General features: G+C 44.7%; 1 protein-coding gene across 2 annotated transcripts in view; it reads left to right on the plus strand.

Moving 5' to 3' along the window:
• The window catches only part of PAQR5 (progestin and adipoQ receptor family member 5), a 107,144-nt gene that overhangs the window by 40,774 nt on the left and 43,159 nt on the right, over positions 1-23,211 (plus strand). The window contains exons 3-4 of one of the 2 annotated variants that reach the window (XM_034939025.3): positions 19,145-19,249; positions 19,793-19,958. In XM_034939025.3, the coding sequence (XP_034794916.1) occupies positions 19,908-19,958 (51 nt within the window). In that variant the 5' untranslated portion in view covers positions 19,145-19,249; positions 19,793-19,907. The remainder of the gene's footprint in view (positions 1-19,144; positions 19,250-19,792; positions 19,959-23,211) is intronic. The other variant, XM_014341525.4, reaches the window with a different exon arrangement.

Consider the following 23,211-nt stretch of genomic DNA (forward strand, 5'->3'; position numbering starts at 1 on the left):
CTGCCTGCCTTGGCCTCCCAAAGTGCTGGGATTACAGGCATGAGCCACCGTGCCCGGCCTCACATTAACACCTTTTTTTCAAGCTTTTTTGATTATGGCTTTTAGTAAGCAATACCTTTTGTCATAATCTAGTATACACATACAGTCATACATAACATAGCAAGCAATATCTATAAACATATGTAACAAACATCACAAAACAGTACTTACCTTTACTCTGCAATACACTGATATTTTCTGTCTATTCTTTTCCATACGATTCTATCTTTAAATGTTAATCATGACTCACTAAATAGATTTCACGATCCATTGAGAGGTTGTGACCTGCAGTTTGGAAAGCACTGCGTGAGCAGACATAATCATGGCTTTAATGAATGGCAAACTACTTGGGAGTTGTTTATAATCTTGCTGAGGTGGGCATTTGACCCATGCTGCAAGGAGGCTGAAGTTCAGGCACGTGTCATTCAGCTGATGAGTGACCTCAGCTTTCCCCCAGCTCCCTGCCCTGTGAGTTGGCCGTTTTCTTCCCATGGTGGATTCAGGCATTGGCATGGCGGGGTGGGCTTCTGGTCCTTCCAACTCTAGGACCCATGCACATGTTCCCACTGTTCGTTAGAGACCTTCCTTATTTTAGACTTTGCCAGGCCCTCACTGAGTGACCTCAAGCAAGTCATTTCCTATCTGAGGTTCTCAGATATAAAATAGGAAGAAGGGTGGATTGAACTAGTCTGCGCTTCTCGCAATGGGGGGGAGGCAGTTTGCAGCAACAGGATGTGTATAACATGTACTTTTTTTCTGGAAGATTTGGAGAAAATAAATTTTTGTATTAAAACAAGTATAAATTATGGAGCAGACTACAAAAAGCACGTGCTTTTTAATGATACTTTTTTATTGTGGTAAAATATACGTAACATAAAATTTATCATGCTAAGCACTTAAAAATGTGTAATTCGTTGGTATTGAGTACATTCACATTGCTGTGCACCTATGACCACCATCCATCTCCACGACTTCTTCATCTTCCCAAATAGAAACTACGTATCCCTTAAACACTAATTCCCCATCCCCTCTACCCGCCCCCGCCCCCCCTGCCAGACTGTCTTTACGTAAATGTCTCTAAAATTTGCCTATTCCAGGCATGTCATCTCAATGGAATCATACAATATTTGTCCCTTTGTGTCTGGCTTATTTGACTTAATGTTTTCAAGCCTCACCCATGTTAAAACATGTATTAGAATTCTATTCCTTTTTTTTTTTTTTTTTTTATGAAATAGGGTCTTGCTCTGTTGCCCAGGCTGGAGTGCAGTGGTGTGATCCCAGCTCACTGTGGCCTTGTTCTCCTGAGCTCAAGTAGTCCCCCCACCTCAGCCTCAAGAGTAGCTGAGATTACAGGCATGAACCACCACATTGGGCCTTTTATTCTTTCTTAAGGCTGAGTAATATCCTGTAGTATAGATATACCACATTTTGTTTATCCATTCATCTGCTGAAGAGCATTTGGGCTTTCACCTTTTGGTCATTGTGAGTAATGCTGCTATGAAAATTGGTTTAGAAATACCTGCTTCAGGCCGTCACACCTGTAATCCCAGTACTTCGGGAGGCCAAGGTGGGTGGATCACTTGAGCTCAGGAGTTTGATACCAGCCTGGACAATATAGGGAGGCCTCATCTCTACAAAAAATACAAAAATTAGGTGGCGTGGTGGCATGTGTCTGTGGTCCCAGATACTTAGGAGGCTGAGGTGGGAGGATCACTTAATCCCAGGAGGTCAAGGCTGCAGTGAGGCACTCCAGCCTGGACAACAGAGTGAGACCCTGTCTCAAAAAAAAAAAAAACTGTTTCAGCCCCTTTCACTTCTTTTGGGTATATACATAGAAGTGAAATTGCTGGATTATATGGTAATTCTGTTTAACTTTTTGAGAAACTGTCATACTGTTTTCCATAGCTATTGCACCACTTTACAGTCCCACCAGAAATGCATTAGTTTCTATTTCTCCACACCCTTGCCAATACTTACCTTCCATGTTTTTTGTTCTGTTTTTTGATAGCAGCCATCCTAATGGCTATGAAGCGGTATCCCATTATGGTTTTGAACTGTGCTTCCCTAATGACTAGTGGTGCTGAGAATCTTTCCATGTGCCTATTGGTTGTTTGTTCTTTTATTATTATTATTATTATTTCTTTTATATTGGTTGTTTGTATATTTGGGGAAGAAATATCTATTCAAGCCATTTGCCCATTTTTGAATTGGCTTGTTTGGAATTTTTTTGTCAAGTTCTGGGAATTCTTTATATATTCTGGATATTAGTCTCTTATAGACATCTGATTTGCAAATCTCCCATTCTGTGGGCTGTCTTTCACTCTCTTGATAGTGTCCTTTGATGCATACAGGTTTTTAATTTTGATCACATGTTTTAAGGTAAAACGGTGGTCTGAAAGCAGCTGGGGCCCCTGCTCCTAGGCTCTGCCTCCCTCCATCGTCCCCCAGAGTGCTATTCAGTCCTTGGAGGTGGTGAGGACTGCCGGGGCCTTCTGGCACAGTGATGGGATCAAGACTTGGCCTCATTCACCTCCTGGGCTCTGTGCTGTTTTCTGTTCACATGAAGGAGATTAGACAGGAGCCCCAGGGGAAGGAGAGGATCAGAAGTGTGGCTCAGCCACCCAGAGTCTGCCTAAACTCAGGACCTCCCCTTCACCTCTCACTCTCTATTCTTCTCCAGCCACGCTCAGACCCTGCACCTTGCAGCACTGGCTAAAGAAGCCAGCTCCTCCTACCACATGCAGGAGGCATTCAGACCACTCTGAGATAAGCAGAAAGGTGATGCTGGCTTCCCTCTCCTGACATCTCCTTGCTTCCTTCTCACAGAACCTGAAACCCCTCTGTTAACCTTGCTTCTTTGGGTCAAATGTATGACCACTTGTCTGAAATGCCTTTAACAAAATCCAGACATCCGGTGGTGATTTAGACTGCATGGCTTCTCAGAAGCTTCCCAGTCTCATGTTTCCATTCTAAAGCAAGCATGGAGAAATTTCCTACCAAACAGTGTTCTTTGCCTTTGTTTTGCATTACCCGACTATGAGTTGAGTATTTTGTTTTCCAATATATTTTTCAGGAACAAAGAAGTGGCATCACAGCTGGGTGTATCCAGAGCTTTTCATATCCAGGGTCACTGTGTTCCTTTATTAGGATAATAGGCTGTCTGGGGGAACGCCAGGTAACCCTGGACTTTCCCAGTGAATACTTATTTGGGATCCTTTCAGAAGGCACCTGACACAATCAAGAGAGAGGGAAAGAAATAGAGGCAAAAAAAATGTAACACAGATTGAGATTTATTCCCAGGAATATGGCCTTCCACTTGCAAGTCCTGGTTTTGTGGTAAAAGAGCCTTTAAAGATCCCTTTAAAGAGCAGAGTAGTGAGTTTGGAGAAAGTAATCATTGCAGATGAACTTAAGCCAATTGCTTATTCACAATGACTGTCTTTCATCAATCAATTTCAACACGCACTTTTTTTGTGACATTTTAACAGCTCTGAAATCAGGATTCATTTCCCATCAGTGGTGCCTCCTGATAAAATTGGCAGCATTTGTGGGTGTGTGTGTTAGTAGTAGGCAAAAATAGCGGCATGACTTCCAGCTGATAGATAGTGTCTGAAGTTGATTGAAATACAATCCTAGGTTCATTCAGTATCTGCAGGTACCTGAGAACTAGAAGGAACCCCACAATCTCAGCACCAGGTGGCACAGCACAGTGGAAGATTCAGGCTGAGCAAGCAGACAGATAAACAGTATAATGACCTAGCAAACCCCAGCAAGCTGCTCTTCCTCCTGAGTGGCTGGGACCACAGGCACATGCCACCATGCCTGGCTTATTTTTGTATTTTTGGTAGAGATGGGGTTTCACCATGTTGCCCAGGCTGGTTTTGAACTCCCAGACTCAAGCAATCCACCTGCCTTGGCCTCCCAAAGTGCTGAGATTACAGGCATGGGCCACCGTGCCTGGCTACAGCAAGCTACTCTTTTAGGAACTCTTAGGCACACCTTGCTTGAAAGTTCATGCATGGCTGATGTGACAGCTGTCTTGTGGCATGCTTCAGCTGAACTTCTAGTTGTATTCAAACCATTGACTCTTCCCTAAAGTGTTTATCTGGGCTCATTCAGAGGAGTGGCCTCTTTGGGGTATACCATAGCTGTCACGCCAGAGAGAGGAAACCTCACTAATTCGCATATCTCTAATTCCACTCATTTCTCCAGAGAAACAGCATTCACTCTGCTAATTAGCAAGCCCTCTGGTGTTGATTAAAAATAACCTCAACTGAATCAAAGCTGTACTCTCTGGAATGTGTGTGTGAGTTTATGATTTGTCTTTCAAATGCTAACTAACCACCCCCACCAGGGGTATGGATTAAAACTAACATTTTCATATCATGTTATCTATGTGAAGTATTTGAAAGCAAGTTGCAAACAGCATAATAATAGCAAATGAGTACTTGTGACTTGGGACACATTTTTCAGCAATTAGCATTAAACGCAGCTTTAAAAAGTATAGATTTCAAACAACTTTGTTGGCGGTAAGAGTATTTTTCAAGTAAACTGTGTGAGGTGACTCAGAAGAGTGGCTGTAGTTGTGAAAATGTTCTTGTCGATTTTGAATACACTTATTTCTATGAAATATGAGTGGAGGCTGGGCACCATGGCTCATGCCTGTAATCCCTGCATTTTGGAAGGTCGAGGCAGGTGGATCACTTGAGCTCAGGAGTTAGAGACCAGTCTGGTCAACATGGTGAAACCTTGTTTCTACCAAAAAATACAAAAATTAGCTGGGCATGGGGCTGTGCTATAGTCCTAGCTACTTGGGAGGCTGAGGTGGGAGAATCTCTTGAAGCTGGGAGGCAGAGGTTGCAGTGAGCTGAGATCACACCACTGTACTCCAGCCTGGGTGACAGAGTGAGACCCTGTCTTGAAAGAAAAGAAAAAAAGAAAAGAAAAGAGAAAGAAGAAAGGAAAGAAAGAAAGAAGAAAGGAAAGAAAGAAAGAAAGAGAAGGAACAGTGGAAAAGCTATTTTAAAATTAATATATTGAATATATTTAGGGGTTCTGAATATGTATGCCTAACTACATTAGTGAATTAATGCTGTGAAGAGACTGTTTATTAGTTTATTTGCATTACTGGAAGTTATTAAGTTTTTGGACTCTCTCATTGGCAAAATAGTCCATAGGCTTATAATGTGGCCACCTTTTATGTAAACATATTCAATAGGTTATGAGGTTTGCCAACTGTGTCCTTCAAGGCCTAGTATCCACAGAGTGTAGGCCAAAGTTCTGTGTTGGGGGATCTTTATGGATGGACCCCTAGCCTGAGAGGAATGAGATAGCCAAGTGCAAATTTCACCTCTTAGTAATTTTGCTTGGTCTTGAATGGAAAGGTTTTAGCCTGAAACCTCTGGAGGGTGATTTTGCTGTTGATTTGCCTGTTTTGTTTTCTTTTTTAAGGCTATTTCAGGGGAACTCAGCATGTCCTGGAGAGTGCATTAAACACACACTCTCTTTTTGTTTTGATTTTTTTGAAGCTATTTAAAACTTATTTTAAAGCTTTGGAACTCTCTTTTAAATGAAATCTTACATTCAGGATCTGTATCCTAGGTAAAAAAAGAGATCTTGCATAGTCGGGGGTGCCTGTAGTCCCAGGTACTTGGGAAGCTGAGGCGGGAAGGTTGCTTGATGCCAGGAGTTCGAGGCTGCAGTGTGCTGTGATCACACCTGTGAATAGCCACTGCACTGAAGCCTGGGCAACATAGACCCTTTCTTTATAAACAAAATAAAACAAATGAAATCTTATATGGAACACAAATACACTGTTAAAACATTGGCAGAGCTTTACAGTTATGTTTTGACTTCAGAATTCTTAGAGGCCCTTTTGTTTCATTCAAGATGTTTCTAGACCTCTGCAGAAAGAGATAACCAGCCAAGCTGCTGTTTGAAATACTAGAAATTACAATCTGGATTTTATAGTGTTGGTGAAATTAAGGGCTTGGATTATGATGGAAAGAAGCTAAAAAGACCAGTGAGTTCATTTTATGCTCAATCATAACTGAAATGATTAAACACATAGGAATCAGTGACCACACATGATGACTTCCTGTGATTGGCCATGAATATTTTGTAATTTTTTTTTTTTTTTTTTTTTGCGACAGGGTCTCACTCTTTCACTCAGTCTGGAATGCAGTGATACAATCATAGCTCACTGCAGCCTCCACCTCCTGGGCCCGAGCCATTCTCCCACCTTACCCTCCCAAGTAGCTGGGACCACAGGCACATGCCACCATGCCCAGTTAATATTTTTTGTAGGGAGGAGGTATCACTATGTTGCCCAGGCTGGTCTTAAACTTTTGGGCTCAAGTGATCCTCTTGCCTTGGCCTTGCAAAGTGCCACCTTTTATCACCTTTAATGTATTATAAGCGTGAGCCACCACGTCCAGCTGCAATTTTTTTTTTTTTTTTTTTTGAGTACACAGTTTTACTCTGTTCCCCAAGCTGAAGTACGGTAGCATGATCTTGGCTCACTGCAACCTCCGCCTCCCAGGTTCAAGCAATTCTCCTGCCTCAGCCTCCTGAGTAGCTGGGACTACAGGCATGTACCACCACACCTGGCTAATTTTTGTATTTTTATTTATTTATTTATTTTTATTTTCTATTTTTTTGAGATAGAGTCTCTGTCGCCCAGGCTGGAGTGCAGTGGTGCAATCTCCACTCACTGCAAACTCCGCCTCCTGGATTCAAGCAATTCTCCTGCTTCAGCCTCCCGAGTAGCTGGGTTTACAGGCACCCACCACCATACCAGGCTAATTTTTTGTGTGTATTTTTAGTACAGATGAGGTTTCACCATGTTGGCCAGGCCGGTCTCAGACTCCTGACCTCAGGTGATCCACCTGCCTCGGCCTCCCAAAGTGCTGAGATTACAGGTGTGAGCCACCACGCCAGGCCTCCAGCTGCAATTTTTGACAAACTTAAAGATTTACATTTTAAATGCAAAATAACCACGGATTAGCAAGAGAGTTCTTATTTATCTGGATGGCAAGAAAACATGACACAAGAAATCTCCCACTTTTGATACAGGAGGGTCAAGTTGGGTCTTACCTGATAGTTTGTCTCAAGCTAATTAATTGGCAAAGAGGTTCATTGTATAGCATCTAAGTTATAAACATCATTGTAAACATTCTGTATTTTCCATTTTCTCTCAGTCGGAAAAAGAAATTAAGTCCTAGTGTCTGCTATGGTTTAAGTCCCTTTAACTAAAGTCAATTCTCTTCTTAAAAGGAAACTTACACCCCATATTTTCTTTCTCAAAGGGAGGGCCTTATATTATGTTTTCACTATAATCCAGAAAAAAGTGGGCATCTTCTGGTTAAAATAGGGACAGAAGTGACCTCTCTTTCTCCCTGGTGGCCATTACAATCCCCACCCCTCCAAAAGTGGTCTCTGGGTGTCTTAGTCTGTTTGAGCTGCCATAACAAAATATCATAGCGAGTGACTCATAGACAACAGAAATTTCTCACAGTTCTGGAGGCTGGAACTTCAGTAGATTCGGTGCTTTTGGTCCATAGACACTGTGTCTTCTTGCTGTGTCTTCCTATGGCTGAAGGGCAGGTGAGTTCTCTGGGGCCTCTTTTATCAGGGCGTTAAGTCCCTTTCATGAAGACTCTGCTCTCATGACCTAACTACTTCCCAAAGACCTCACTTCTAAATACCATAACATTGGGAATTAAGCTTCAACGTATGAATTTTTAGGGTGACACAAACATTCAACCTATAGCACAGGAGCATAACCAAAGGCCCCACAGAGGGCAGTTTCAAAGCCTCCAATCTCTTGAGTCTCTGCAGCCAACAGTCCTCAGCTCAAAGGGCAAGGGTCCATGGACCACCAACATCCTTCCCGTCCCTGACTCCCTCCACAGACCTTCAGGCAAACCAGAAACCAAAGGCCGCCTACTGGCTGTGTGATCTCGGGCAAGGTCCCTAACTTTGGGACACCTCTGTTTTCCTCTCAATAAAACATAAAATTAATTTTCCTGCCTGAAAATTAATAATAGGAAGTGTTTGTTGAACCCTTACTTTTATGGCAGGCCATTTACATGGGTTATGTCTCTTAAGTATAAGAAGGACCCTATGAAGAAAGTACTGCGATTTTAATTTTACAAATGGGGAAACTGAAGCACAGGGAGTTAAGTAACTTACCTAAGGTTGCACAGGAAACGGTGAAGCAGTCTTTGAACGCAGGTGTTTTGAAAGCAGCACTTGGGCCCTTACCCGCTTTGCTGGGATTTCTCAGATGGCTGAGGTGAGGGTGAATGAGATGGGGCAGGCAGGCGAGGTGACCAGCATAGGTTTGGTTCAGAGTAGGGGAGAGTTTCCCTGCTTCTCAGGGTTTGCATATGTTAGTTGGGTACTGTGAGGGTTAATTTTAGGTGTCAACTTGGCAGGGGACATGTTCCAAGATGTTCCAAGTGAAGGCCTGAACTGCATATAGTACTAGACTCCAGAGATGGTAGGTTTTTCCGATCTGATACTCAAGATGGCTACCTATAGCACTAGACTCCAGAGACGGTAGGTTTTTCCGATCTGATACCCAAGATGGCTACTAGGTGGCCAGGGGGGCAGGTAGCTGTACTCAGTGAATACACTAGACAAAGGGTGATTCACAGGGATTCACTGCCCAGGCCCGATGGAGTGGGATGGTGTGAGATTTCACTGTGCCACTCGAACTTTGCACTATTTAAAACTTATGAATTCTTTCTGGAATTTTCTATTTAATATTTTTAGACTGCCATTGACGTCAGGTAACTAAAACTATGGAAGGCAAAACCTTGGATGATGTGGGGAGCACTCTACCTTGAGAACTGGTAAAGCATTTTTTTGGGGTACACCTGGGAGGGTGTTTTCAGGGGAGATTGGCTTGTGAGTCGGTGGACTGCGCGGGGAAAATTTGCCCGTAATGTGGGTGGGCACCATCCAATTAGCATCCCCACCCACAATGGTATGGCCTTCTCACCTCTGTCTGCGGGTAAACTCTGCTTGCCTGAGGAACCAGAAATGGCCTCTCCAAGGCAGTTGCCAAGAAAGATAATTCTGATTCTCCTCAGGACCCACACATATCACTCCTCTTTGCTTCTAGACCTGCAACCAGACGTGAGTCCCAGCAGGCCCCTGAAGGTGAGGCCCAAAATGTGACCCACGAGGAGCTGTACTACCCTCCACAAGAACCAAATCCAGAGAACATGTGTGGGGATGGCTATCAGGGTGTGGGATAATGTGGAAGGAACATCAAGTTGGATCAGGCCGAATTTATTGCTGTGGGCACACTAAACAGAGATTCTGCATGTAATGTTCCAGTGTGGGGAGTTAGGAAAAGTACTAACACTTTGGTTGGTTGGCTGAAACATGAATCAAAACATGGGCCACTATTAACAAGTTGGAGGTGTTCGATCTCCCTTAGTTTATTTTTATTTATTTATTTATTTTTTGAGACGGAGTTTCACTCTTGTTGCCCAGGCTGGAGTGCAATGGCATGGTCTCAGCTCACTGAAACCTCTGCCTCCTGGGTTCAAGCCATTCTCCTGCCTCAGCCTCCTGAGTAGCTGGGATTACAGGTGCCCACCACCACACCCGGCTAATTTTTGTATTTTTAGAAGAGATGGGGTTTCACCATGTTGGGCAGGCTGGTCTCGAACTCCTGACCTCAAGTGATCGGCCCGCCTTGGCCTCCCAAAGTGTTGGGATTACAGGCGTGAGCCACGGTGCCCAGCCTTCCCTTAGTTTCAAGCAGAGGAAGGGGTCCACAGGCTTAGGGAGATTGGAAGGCTAGAGTGGATTTTTCACTTAAGATTTACTAATCCTAAAGAGCTCTGATTGCTCATTTCTGTAGGCCAGACTTTACAATGGGAAAAGCAGTTGCTCAATTGGAAAAGTTAAATGCAGTGGGAATAACTGGATCCCAGGGTAGCAGGGGCCACGTGGCGGCACTCAGCTCCAACGGCAAAGTGGGTATAGTTATGGTTGTGGGCAGCAGAGGCAGAGAACCAATCAGAATCGTCTGTCTCGTGCAGATCTATGGCATCGGCTGGTCTAGAAGTGAAATAGAAAGTCTACTACAATCTTACTTGATCTGTATAAGCAGACAACTTCCAGACCAAGTCAACAAAGGCCTAATTCAGAGTGTAAGAACAGGCTGAACATGGTGGCTCACACCTGTAATCCCAGCACTTTGGGAGGCCGATGCAGGCAGATAACTTGAGGTCAGGAGTTTGAGATCAGCCTGGCCAACATGGTGAAACCCTGTCTCTGCTAAAAATACAAAATTTAGCCAGGTGTGATGGCGCACACCTGTAGTCCCAGCTACTTTGGAGGCTGAGGCACAAGAATCGCTTGAACTCAAGAGGTGGAGGCTGCAGTGAGCCGAGATTGAGCCACTGCACTCCAGCCTGGGCAACAGAGTGAGACCCTTTCTCAAAAAAATAAAAAAATAAAATCACACACACACACACACACACACACACACACACACAAAACAAACAAAAAAACCAGAGTGTAAGAACACAGACTCACAGTACCTCAATCAATTCCCAGACATGAGCCAGTTTATAGACCCAAAAACCCTTGAATATAGGGGAGGCTGGGTTCCCTCAGGGAGGGGGACACTACTGAAAATTTATACTATTACTCTTTCTCCCAGCCTTCGCCAAAGGGATCTGTGACCCAGGGTAACTGTGCTTTAGGAAAAGGAAGTAATCAGAGGTTTCATGGACTGCTAGACACCGGCTCTGTGCTGACATTGATTCCAGGAGGCCCGAAATGTTACTGTGGCCCTCTAGTCAGAGGCGAGGCTCATAGAGGTGAGCTGATCAGTGGAGTTTTAGCTCGGGTCTGACTCATGGTGGGTCCAAGGGAATAGACATACTTAGAGGCTGGGAGAATCCCTACATTGCTTCCCTAACCTGTGAAGGGAGGGCTATTATGGTGGAAATGGCCAAATGAAAGCCATTAGAGCGGTCTCTACCTAGAAACATAATAAATCAAAAACAATATCGCATCCCTGAAGGGATTGCAGAGATTAGTGCTACTATCAAGGACTTAAAGACACAGGGGTGGAGATTCCTACCACATCCCCATTCGGCTTACATGTTTGGCCTGTGCCAAAGACAGATGGATCCTGAAGAATCCAGAAGACAGTGGATTATCACAAGCTTAACCAAGTGGTGACTCTAATTGCAGCTGCTGTACCAGATGTGGTTACATTGCTTGAGCAAAATAACACATCTTCTGGTACCTGGTATGCTGCCATGGATCAGGCAAATGCCTTTTTCTCCAACCCTGTCTATAAAGCCCACCAGAAGCAACTTGCTCTCAGCTGGCAAGGCCAACAATACACCTTCACCGTCCTACCTCAGGGGTATATAAACTCTCCGGCCCTTTGTCTCGATTTAGTTTGCAGGGCACTTGATCACCTTATCTTTCCACAAGAGATCATGCTGGCCCATTGTATTGATGGTGTTATGCTGATTGGACCTAGTGAAGTAGCAACCACTCTGGGCTTATTTGTAAGACATTTGCTTACATAGAGGGTGAGAAATCTGACAAAATTCAGGGGCCTTCTACCTCGGTGTAATTTCTAGGGATCCAGTGGTGTGGGTGGGATATCTTGAGATATCCCTTCTATAAGATGAGGGATAAGTTGTTGCATTTGGCCCCTCCTACAACCAAGAAAGAAGCGCATGAACACCTTGGGCTTGTTTGGATTTTAGGGGCACACATTCCTCATTTGGGTGTGTTACTCTAGCCCATCTACCAAGTGACCTGAAAAGCTGCTAGTTGTGAGTGGATCCTAGAACAGGAGAAGGCTCTGCAACAGGTCCAGGCTGCTATGCAAGCTGCTCTGCCACTTGGGTCATATGACCCAGCAGATCCATTGGTGCTTGATGTGTCAGTGGCAGATAAGGATGCTGTCTGGAGTCTTTGGCAGGCCCCTATAGGTGAACTGCAGCAGATGCCCTTAGAGGGCCTTTTGGAGCAAGGCCTTGCCGTCATCCACAGATAAATACCCTCCTTTTGGGAGGCAGCTCTTGGCCTTAGTAGGACTGGGCCTTAGTAGAAACTGAATGCTTGACCATGGACCACCAATTTACCACATGACCTGAGCTGCCTATCATGAACTGAGTGTTATCTGACCCACCAAGCCATAAAGTTGGGTGTGCACAGCAGCATTCCATCATCAAATGGAAGTGGTTTATACATGATCAGGCCTGAACAGATCCTGAAGACACAAGTAAGTTATATGAAGAAGTGACACAAATGCCCATGGTTTCTACTCCTGCTACTCTGCCTTCTCTCTTCCAGCCTGCACCTATGGCCTCATGGGAAATGCCCTATGATCAGTTGACAGAGGAAGAGAAAACCAGGGCCTGCCGTCCAGATGGATCTGTGTGATATGCAGGCTACCTGAAAATGGACAGCTGCAGCGCTATGGCCCTTCTATGAGGCATCCTTGAAGGACAGTAGTGAAGGGAACTCTTCTCAGTTGGCAGAACTTCGAGCAGGGCACCTGGTCATGCACTTTGCTTGGAAACAGAAATGGCCAGATGTATACAGTTTACTGATTCATGGGCTATAGCCAATGGTTTGGCTGGATGGTCAGGAATATGGAAGAAACATGACTGGAAAATTGGTGACAAGGAAATTTGGGGAAGAGGTATGTGGATGGACCTCTCTGATTGGGCAAAAGAAGTGAAGATATTTGTGTCTCATGTTAGTAGTCACCAAAGAGTGACCTCGTCAGAGGAGGACTTTAATAATCAAGTGGTTAGAATGACCTGTTCTGTAGATGCCAGTCAGCCTCTTTCACCACCCATCCCTGTCTTCATCCCAGAGTCTCATGAATAAAGTGGCCATGGTGGCAGGGATGGAGGTTATGCACTGGCTCAGCAACATTGACTTCCACTCACTGAGGCCAACCTGGCTACAACCACTGCTGAGTGCCCAATCTGCCAGCAGCAGAGACCAACACTGGTGTCCCTGATGTGGCACCATTACCTGGGGTGATCAGCCAGCTACCTGGTGGCAAGTTGCTTACACTGGACCCCTTCTATCATGGAAGAGGCAGTGTTTTTTCCTTACTGGAATACATATTTAATCTGAATATGGATTTGTCTCCCCTGAATGTGATACTTCTGTCAAAACTACCATCCATGGACTCATAGAATGCTTTATTCATTGCCATGGTATTCATACAATATTGCTTTTGACAAAGAAACTCATTTTACAGCCAAAGAAGTGTGACAATGGGCCCATGCTCATGGAATTCACTGGTCTTACCATGTTCCTGTTATTCCGAAGCAGCTGGCTTGACAGAACAGTAGAATGGCCTTTTGAAGTCATAATTACAGAGCCAGCTAGGTGGCAATACCTTGCAGGGCTGGCGCAAGGTTGTCCAGAAGGCTGTACATGCTCTGAATCAGCATTCAATATGTGGTACTATTTCTCCCACAGCCAGGATTCACAAGTGCAGGAATCAAAGGGTAGAAATGGAGGGAGGTGGGGGGCACCACTCACCATTATCCCTAGTGACCCACAAACAAAATTTTTGCTTCCTGTTTCCAAGAAGACTTGATGCTCTGCTGGTCTAAAGGTCTTAGTTCCAGAGGGAAGAGTGCTTCCACCAGGAGACACAACAATAATTCCACTGAGCTGGAAGTTAAGACTGCCACCCAGCCACTTTGGGCTTCTTGTGCCTCTGAATCAACAGGCTAAGAAGGGAGTGATGGTTTGGGCTGGGATGACTGATGTGGATGACCAGGAGGAAATTGCACTCCTACCCGACAACGGGAGTGAGGAAGAGTATGTCTGGAATACAGGGAAGCTCTTTGGGCCTCTCTCAGAATTATCCTGCTCTGTGATTAAGGTCAATGGGAAACTATAACAACCCAATCTAGGCAGTACTAACAAATGGCCCAGACCCTTCAGGAATTAAGGTTTAGGCCAACCCACTAAGTAAAGAACCATGACCAACTAAGGTGCTTACTGAAGGCAAAGAGAATGCAGAATGGGTAGTAGAAGAAGATAGTTATCAATACCAGCTACAAACATGATCAGTTACAGAACCAAGGACTGTAATTGTCATGAGTATTTCCTCCTTGTTTTGTTAAGAATATGTTTGCATGTATATATACATATATTAACAAATATCTGTTTTTGTGCTTCTCTTATTTCTTCATCACGTAATATAAGATTTATTGACCTTGTATCAGTAGTTAAGTATTATTAATGTTATATCATAGTATTTAAGTTATGAGATATCAAGAGAAGAGTAAACATTACCCAAGAACTTTACCTCCTCTTCTGTGGAAGGGATGAGTGCATTTTGGGTTGTATGCAGGATAATTGTATCATGTTTTGCAGAACTATCTTATTGTTATTGTTTTTATTTGGAGATTAAATATGATTTAGGAGATGCAGATGGGTGCCAAGTTGACAGGGGGTAGACTTGTGTTGGTTAATTTTAGGTGTCCACTTGACTGGATTAGGGAATACCTAGAGAACTGCTAAGCGTGATTTCTGGGTGTGTCTGCGAGGATGTTTCCAGAGGAGGTCGGGTTGTGAGTCCATGGACCAAGTGGGGAAGATCCGCCCTCAGTGTGGGCAGACACCATCCAATCAACAAGGGCCCAGAGAGAACAAAAAGAGGAAATTCAAATTCTATCTCTTTTTCTCCTGGAGCTGGGGCACCCTTCTTCTCCTTCCCTTGGGCATCAGAACTCCAGGCTTTCTGGCTCTTGGACTCTAGGACTTGCATCTCCACCCTGCAGAGTTCTCAGGGCCTTCTGCCTCAGCCCGAGAGTTAAACCATCAGCTTCCCTCATTCTGAGGCTGTAGGACTTGGACTCAGCCACACTGCGGGCATCCCAGTGTCTCCAGCTTGTTAGAGAGCCTGTTGTGGGAATTCTTGGCTTCCATTATCACGTGAGCCAATTCCCCTAATAAATCCCCTGTCACCCATCTCTCTCTATCTCTCTCTCTCTCTCTCTCTCTCTCTCTCTCTCTCGCTATCTATTTATCTACCTACCTATCTACCTGTCTACTTGGTTCTGCCTCTCTGGAGAACTCTAATACAGGAGTATATTTGTCTTCTTTCTCTATCTCTTTCTTTCTTTCTTTCTTTCTTTCTCTCTCTCTTTCTCTCTCTTTCTTTCCTTCTTTCTTTTTTTCTTTTTCTTTTTTTTTCTTGAGACAGAGTCTCACTCTGTTTCCCAGGCTGGAGTGTAGTGGCGAGATCTCAGCTCACTGCAACCTCTGTCTTCCGGGTTCAACAGATTCCCCTGTCTCAGCCTCCCAAGTAGCAGGGATTACAGGCATTCGCCACCACGCCCAGCTAATTTTTGTATTTTTAGTAGAAACAGGGTTTCACCATGTTGGTCAGGCTGGTCTCGAACTCCTGACCTCAGGTGATCCACCTGCCTCAGCCTCCCAAAGTGCTGGGATTACAGGTGTAAGGCATTGTGCCTGTCCTGTCCTATTTCTTTATTTATTTTTTATACATTTCTTGGAGACAAGGATAGTCTTATTCATCTTTTTTCCCCTGTGAAATGAAGGAATAGAATGATATAAAGCATGACTACTCCCCTCTATTCTGCGTATCACAAACTTAAACAATTTTTATATCAGTTAAATTCTCAGCTTTTCCTTAAATCTGCGGCAGCCCACAGAGAATAATCAGCTATTCACTTATCCCTTACCCTTTCTTTCTTAAGCTATTCACTTATCACTGATTAAAATGCAGTAAGCAGTGAATGAATGAAGAAATTAATGAATCCTACACTACTTTGTATTACCCCTTATTTTTGCATGGCTAATATGGTCATCCTACCTAAATAGTGTGAGAGTAGAGACTGTGTCTTTCTTTTTCTTCCCATGATATTGAGTCAAAGCCAGAGATAACTAAGGGACCTAGGTAGGCAGGTCTGTGGAGACCCAACCTTGATTTCTATTGTTGTCTGAGGCTTCTCTGGTGTGTTTGAGTTTCCCTATTACTGGACATTTGCCTCTTGTCCTGCCATTAGGTGAATTGGTGGTGCTTCTATGAGTGTGCACGGCTTGGTGATTTAGCCATGAAAAACTAAGTGTACTATGGCTCATTTACATCAGTACTGTATTTTTTGCAAAGTATTAACTTTTATTTTTTAACCTGGGCAAAATGTATGTGAGCTTTAAAAAATTATTTTCTTTATTATTCTATAATTTTGAAATCGTATGCCACTATTTTATTGGTATAAAATATACATAACATTTAGCATTTTAACCATTTTTAAGTGTATAGCTCAGTGGCATTAAGTACGCTGATACCGTTGTGCAACCATCGCCATCATCCATCTTCAGAACATTTTTATCATCCCAAACAGAAACTCTGTGTCCTTTAAATACAAATTCCCCATTCTTTCCCCCAAGCCCCTGGTAACCACTATCCAGCTTTCTGTTTCTAGGAATTTGACTACTCCAGGTGCCTTGTACCTGTGGAATTGTACAACATTTGTCCTTTTGTAAGTGGCTCACTTCACTTAGCTTAAGGTCTTCAAAGGTGTGTCCTGGTTGTAGCATATATCAGAATTTCCTTCCTTTTTAAGGATGAATAATATTCCATTGTATGTATATTTCACTGATATAGTTTGAATATTTGTCCCTGCGCAAGTCTCATGTTGAAATGTAATCCCCAATGCTGAAGGTGGGGCCTGGAGGGAGGTGTTTGTATCATGGGGGCAGATCCCTCGTGGCTTGGTGCTGTCTTCGAGATAGTGACTTCTCTCAAGATCTGGTTGTTTAAAAGTGCGTGGCATCTCCCCACCCACTGTCTCTCTCTGTCTCTTTCTCTCTTGCTCCTGCTTTCGCCATACAACTTGCCAGCTACTCCTTCGCCTTCCGCTATGATTGTAAGCTTCCTGCGGCCTCCCTAGAAGCCAAGCAGAAGCCAGTACCATGTTTCCTGTCCAGCCTGCAGAACTGTGAGCCAATTAAACCTCTTTTCTTTATAAATTACCCAGTCTCAGGGTGTTTGTTTGTTTGTTTGTTTTTGAGACATAATCTTGCTCTGTCGTCCAGGCTGGAGTGTAGTGGTATGATCTCGGTTCACTGCAACCTCCACCTCCCAGGTTCAAGCAATTCTCCTGCCTCAGCCTCCCTGGTAGTGGGGACTACAGTCGTGCACCACCATGCCTGGCTAATTTTTGTATTTTTAGTAGAGACGGGGTTTCACCATGTTGCCCAGGTTGGTCTCAAACTCCTGACCTTAGGTGATCCACCCACCTAGGCCTCCCAAAGTGCTGGGATTACAGGTGTGCACTACCACACTTGGCCTCAGGTATTTCTTTATAGCAATGCAAGAATGGACTGATACCACCACATTTTGTTCATTCATCCTTTAATGAACACTTCGGTTGCTTCCACCCTTTGAGTATTGTGAATAATGCTTCTATTACTGTTTTTAAGAAAGAAGCATATTTACGACGGTGAAATAAACAGATTGTGTTTTGCTGCATAGTTTCAGATAACACTTAGAACATAAATATAAGAAGAAGCAAAAGTAAACGAACCACAAAAATAAAAACAAAACAACTTCAAGTTCAAACTATGAGCATCATTGCTTCATTAAATAATCATTTGCTGAGGGCCCAGGGTGGACCATGCATACACCCCGAGTTTCCAGCCAGCCATGGGAGGCTTCTTCCTGAAGGGGCAGACGAGGCCTAGGGAGTTAGCTGTGACTATAGGTACGATGTGGTTGGTGCTGCAGGTACATACAAGCAAGGTCTCTGGGTCTTCAGAGGCAGGGAAAGAACACCTCTGACTGATGAGGACTATGATGAGGACTATGAGGAGGTGGTAGACTTTGGCCCAGTGATGATAGGGGTAAAGGAGGAAATTTACTATGGTAAATTCCCAACTCTGCTCTTCTTTGCTAAATCCAAGGTGTATTTTTCTGTTTCTTGGACCTGTTCCAAGGGCTCTGGGTCTCTGTGGTGCACATTACTCACAGCTCTTAAGTGGTCTTCATCCTGCATTTAAGCAATCTTGTTACTTACTCTTGAGTTGCTCTGTCTCCAACAAGTGCCTTGGATTTATTTGCTTGGCATGGTTCTTTTGTGTGTCTCAGGGCAACCAAGCTCTGGTCAGCTTTCTGGAAGAGTTGAGTTGCTTCTCTTGCTGTGATCTGAGGCAGCTCCTGACCCTCTTCCACCCACTGGCTGGACACAGACTTAAGATCCCACTGTCCGTTCAGGGGCAGCCTCTGGTGGAGTGGAGAGTGAGCAGCCCAGCTCCCTGCTGCGGTGCGGCCTTGGGAAAGTTATTCCGCCCCTCCCACCTTCATGTGTAACATGAGAAGACTGGGTGACCTCTAAGGCCCTTTTCTTTTCAGCTCTGTGGCTTTTTTTTTTTTTTTTTGAGACAGATTCTTGCTGTGTTGCTCTGGCTGGAGTGCAGTGGCATGATCATGGCTCACAGCAGCCTTGACCTCCTGGGCTGAAGTGATCTCACTTTAGCCCGCCCTTGAGTATAACACCATACCCAGCTAATTTTAATTTCTTCTTTGTAGAAACAAGGTCTCACTATATCACCCAGGCTGGTCTTGAACTCTGGGGCTCAACTGATCGTCCCATCTCAGTCTCCCAAATTTCTGGGATTATAGGCATGAGCCACCACACCTGGCCTTAGCTCTGCAATTTTATGATCACTGTCTTAGTCCATTTGGCATGCTATCACAAAATATCTAAGACTGGGTAATTTATAAACAACAGAAATTTATTGCTAATGGTTCTGGAGGCTGGGAAGTCCAAGGTCACAGTGCCAGCAGATTCCCCGTCTGGTGAGGGCCCATTCCTCATAGATGTCTCCTTCTATGTGTCTTCACATGGTGGAAGGGGCGAACAAGCTCCCTCAGACCTCTTTTCTATGAGCACTAATCCCACTCGTAAGGGCAGAGCCTTCATGACCTAGTCACCTCCCAAAAGCCCTGCTCCTTGTCACCACATTGGAGATTAGGTTTTGACATATGAATTTTGGGGAGACACAAACATTCAGACCATAGTAATTGCCCATATTATTGTCGCAGGATGAGCCGCAGACAAAACTCCTCAGACACCGAGTTAAAGAAGGAAGCGGTTTATTTGGCCGGGGGCATCAGCAAGACTCCTGTCTCAAGGGCCAAGCTCCCCAAGTGAGCAATTCCTGTCCCTTTTAAGGGCTCACAATTCTAAGGGGGTGCATGTGAGAGGGTCGTGATTGATTGATCAAGCAGGGGGTATGTAACTGGGGGTTGCATGCACCGGTAATTAGATGGGAACAAAACAGGATACGGATTTTCGCAGTGCTTTTCTATACAATGTCTGCAATCTATAGATAACATAACTGATTAGGTCAGGGGTCGATCTTTAACTACCAGGCCCAGGGTGTGGTGCCGGCTGTCTGCTTGTGGATTTCATTTCTGCCTTTTAGATTTTACTTTTTCTTTCTTTGGAGGCAGAAATTGGGCATAAGACAATATGAGGGGTGGTCTCCTTCCTTATTATTAATTACCTCCCTCCAGCACTCTTGGAGTGGATGACTCAGCAGTCTGATCGTTTTGCTGTTTTTAAGGAAGCTTGATCTTGTGCCATCATGTGTAGCAAGTATATGTTCAATAGTTGAACAAGCTGACTGTCCTGACCCAGGTGGAGTTAGGCTGAAACTGACTGGATTTCTTCATGCTGTCCTCTTTCAGGGAAGCGGCACAGCACCAGCTAGGCAGAGACGCCCCAGGCCATGTTAGAGCTTTGAGTGAGGCCTGGTAACAGGGAGGCGCTGTCACCTACTGGCCTTGCCAATCCAGCTCCAAGATGCTGAGCCTGAAGCTCCCCAGGCTGTTTAGCATAGACCAGATACCCCAGGTATGTGCTCTATTGATTATGATGGTTCATTTCCAGAGTGTGACCAGGGCTTGGTCCATTCCCTTCAAGGACCCCTTCCCACACTTCCTTGGGGGATATTACAGCCTCCTACTTCCCCCACCTACCTTGAAATGGAAGTATTCCCAAAGTTGTTTAAGTTGTAACCCTTCCTTGCAACATCTGTGTTTTATCCAGAAGCAAAGTCATTACTGAGATTCAACCTGAAGAGATAAAGCCAGCAGCAGCTGGCTGGGTAGGAAGTTTATTTTTTCAGGCCCCTCCTATGGGTGCTTGAAAGCAGGATATGGGCAAAGGCACACCAGGTCATGGCTTTGCTCATCCCCATTACTTGCAGGATGCCCAGGCCAGGCCTTCACTGGGGCGATGGGGAGGGTTGTTGAATGAGCCTTAGCATTGCCCTTTAGTGGACCCATGGGCCTGGGAGCTCACAGGCAGGTACCCTGAAATATGTGAGACTCACTGATGATCTGCTTTAATAAGCCATAGGTGAGCCTGGTTGTGTGCTACAGAGAACTGGTGCACTTCCTCCTTCTCTTGCAAAGGAAACATCATTGTGTCGCACCCCTTTGTTGATGTCAAATTTCCTTCCTTTTTGACTAAGAAAAGTGGGTGTCATTTCATGGTGGGAAGTTTCTTTGGGAAGATGTGACAGAGTGGAGGAGAGTTCTACTTGGCTGATTGCCAAGCACTTATGACTTGCCCCAGAAAAATAATTTCGAAATAAACTCAACATCACCAATGGAAGGTTGAGGGGGAAACTGCCAAACCCTAACCCTAAAAGCCTGTGAAGCCAGGTGATTCCAGGAAGATGGCATGGGGGAAAACCATAAGTGATGCCGAGCTGTTTGGTGGGGTGAGCTGAGGAATGTGGCAAGTAATAGGCAAGCTACACGTGTGGCTGTCTCCCATGACACTGGGCAGAGCGCCTGCCTCTGTTCTCACAGGGCAATCACCTTCTCCTTTTGGTGCACTTTGCTGGTTGGTTCTACCCATAGAGCATTAGCAGCTGTGATTGGTGGGAACACAGTGTGATTCTTGAATTTTTTTACTCATGAAATTTGCATTGACTGCCTACTATGTGCAAGGGATTCAGAGAATAATTACATACAAATCCTGTCCTTGCGTGACTCATATGTTGGTCAGGAAGATTTTTAAATGTGCATGAGAAATTCTTTTCTAAAGTGGGTTAGGGTCTATCTTAAGACAGGGTGATTGTTTCAGAGAAGGGATTGGTCAATTCCATCACGGGGGAGTGTATTAATCCATTCTTACACTGCTATAAAGAACTGCCTGAGACCTGGTAATTTATAAAGAAAAGAGGTCTAATTGACTCACAGTTCCTCATGGCTGTGGAGGCCTCAGGTAACTTACAATCATGAGGGAAGAGGCACGTCTTACATGGCAGTAGGCGAGAGAGAGCATGATGTGAAGGAGGAACTGTCAGACACTTATGAAACCATCAGGTCTCAAGAGAACTCACTCACAGTTTGGGGGACAACACCCCCATGATCCAATCACCTCCCACCAGGTTCCTCCCTTGACATGTGGGAATTATAGGGATTACAATTTCAGATGAGATTTGAATGGGGACACAGAGCCAAATTATAACAGGGAGGAAATGATCAGGGAAGGCTTCATGAAGGGGGTGATCTGTAAGACAGATTTTGAGGGGTGGACAGGATTGTGGAAGTGGGGAGAGTATTCCAGGTGGAAGGAGCAGTGTGAGCAAAGGCCTAGAGATGGGAGATCATGGAGCAGGTGGTGATGGTGGAGGGACTGGGGAGCGTCTTGGGGGTAGAGGTTATGGGAGTCTGCTTAGATATCTTTCTGGACATTTTGGTCAGGGTTGGATTCAGAGTATGTCCGCAGGAAAGAAGTGAAGGGGGCAGAGTGGTATCAATAGGTCCTTTGGGTAACCTGCTGGGAATCTGAATGTATGGAGATTCTGAATGTCAGGGCTGGACAACCCTGGCAGAGGCTGAGGGAGAAAGATGAACATGTCCTCCCTGTCCAGTTTTTCATAAGTTAGAGGATGATAATATCTTTAGTGAAATGGCACTAGCTAGAGGCAGAAGACCAACATCACACTTTGCAGCCACCGTTTGCTTCAAAATCTTCCTTGGGCTCCAGCATCTACTACTGGGTTTTTGGGCATCATGCCCAGGGTTCATGAAGCCATAGAGAAAATACAGTGGCTCTGCCTGCCTGGGTAGTTTTACCTGAGGATTTGGGGGCAAAGACATTTATTAGTATTAAAACAGATGCACAGGTATTAAAAATGGAATGCACAATTTACATGAATATTTAAAATAGGATACTTCATACAATTGTTAAAGCTTACCTTTGGTGGGATCTGTGGGTTCCAATACTTGGTTTTTAGAGTGGCCTCAAGCAAGATAATCTCTCTACCTCAGCTTTTGCTTCTGTAAAATGGGAATGACAACAGTATCTGCCTCCTGGGGTTGTGAGAATTAAATGAGATAACCCAAGTGAAGTTCCTGGCACGTGGTGAACAATTAATAATGTTGGTTGTCATTATTAGCATTCTCTCCTAGGCTCTTTAGGGCACTTTGAGGGGTAGAGCATGCTGGCAGGAGACTTCAGAGGCCCTGTCCATAGACTCGAACTCCGGCTCCCTCGCCTGCTGTTCACCACCTTCACCAGCCTGATCCCTCCCCGCCTCTTCCACCACGTCCCATCCACAGACCCTCTTCTCTTTATTCTCCCCAGCAGATGCAACCTTCACTTGTCTTGATTTCTGTTTGAAGAAGGCTTTCCTCTCCCCAACCTTTGCTCCCCCTTTGTGGCTTCCTTTTTTGTGGAGTGGCAGGTGCCTGCTCCCTTCCCCAAGCTCCTTCAGCTGTTGGTTGTACCTCTACAAGCTGCTCTGTACAGCTGCCTCTCCTTTTGTGTATCAGCCAGCTATGTGACTTGGGCCACTTCTCTACCCTCTCTGGGCCTCAGCCATCTATAGGGAATGGTGTGCCCACCTCTCTGCATCATCAGAGTTGTAATCCTGGCCCATTCTTGGTGCATTCCTGGCTGATAGATTGTTCATGGAAAAGGGCAGTTTCTCTCTTCCCTCAGAAGGCAGAATTTGTGTGTATGCCTCATAATATTTAGTCTCCCTTGTGTCCAAAACTAAGCTTGGGTACATCAGAGGGTCATTAAAGATGTGAACAAAACCTCAAGGAATGGAATAATTATCTAGATGTTGATTCTTACACAGACC

The sequence above is a fragment of the Pan paniscus genome, chromosome 16, assembly GCF_029289425.2.
Source record: "Pan paniscus chromosome 16, NHGRI_mPanPan1-v2.0_pri, whole genome shotgun sequence".
Taxonomy (NCBI): domain Eukaryota; kingdom Metazoa; phylum Chordata; class Mammalia; order Primates; family Hominidae; genus Pan; species Pan paniscus.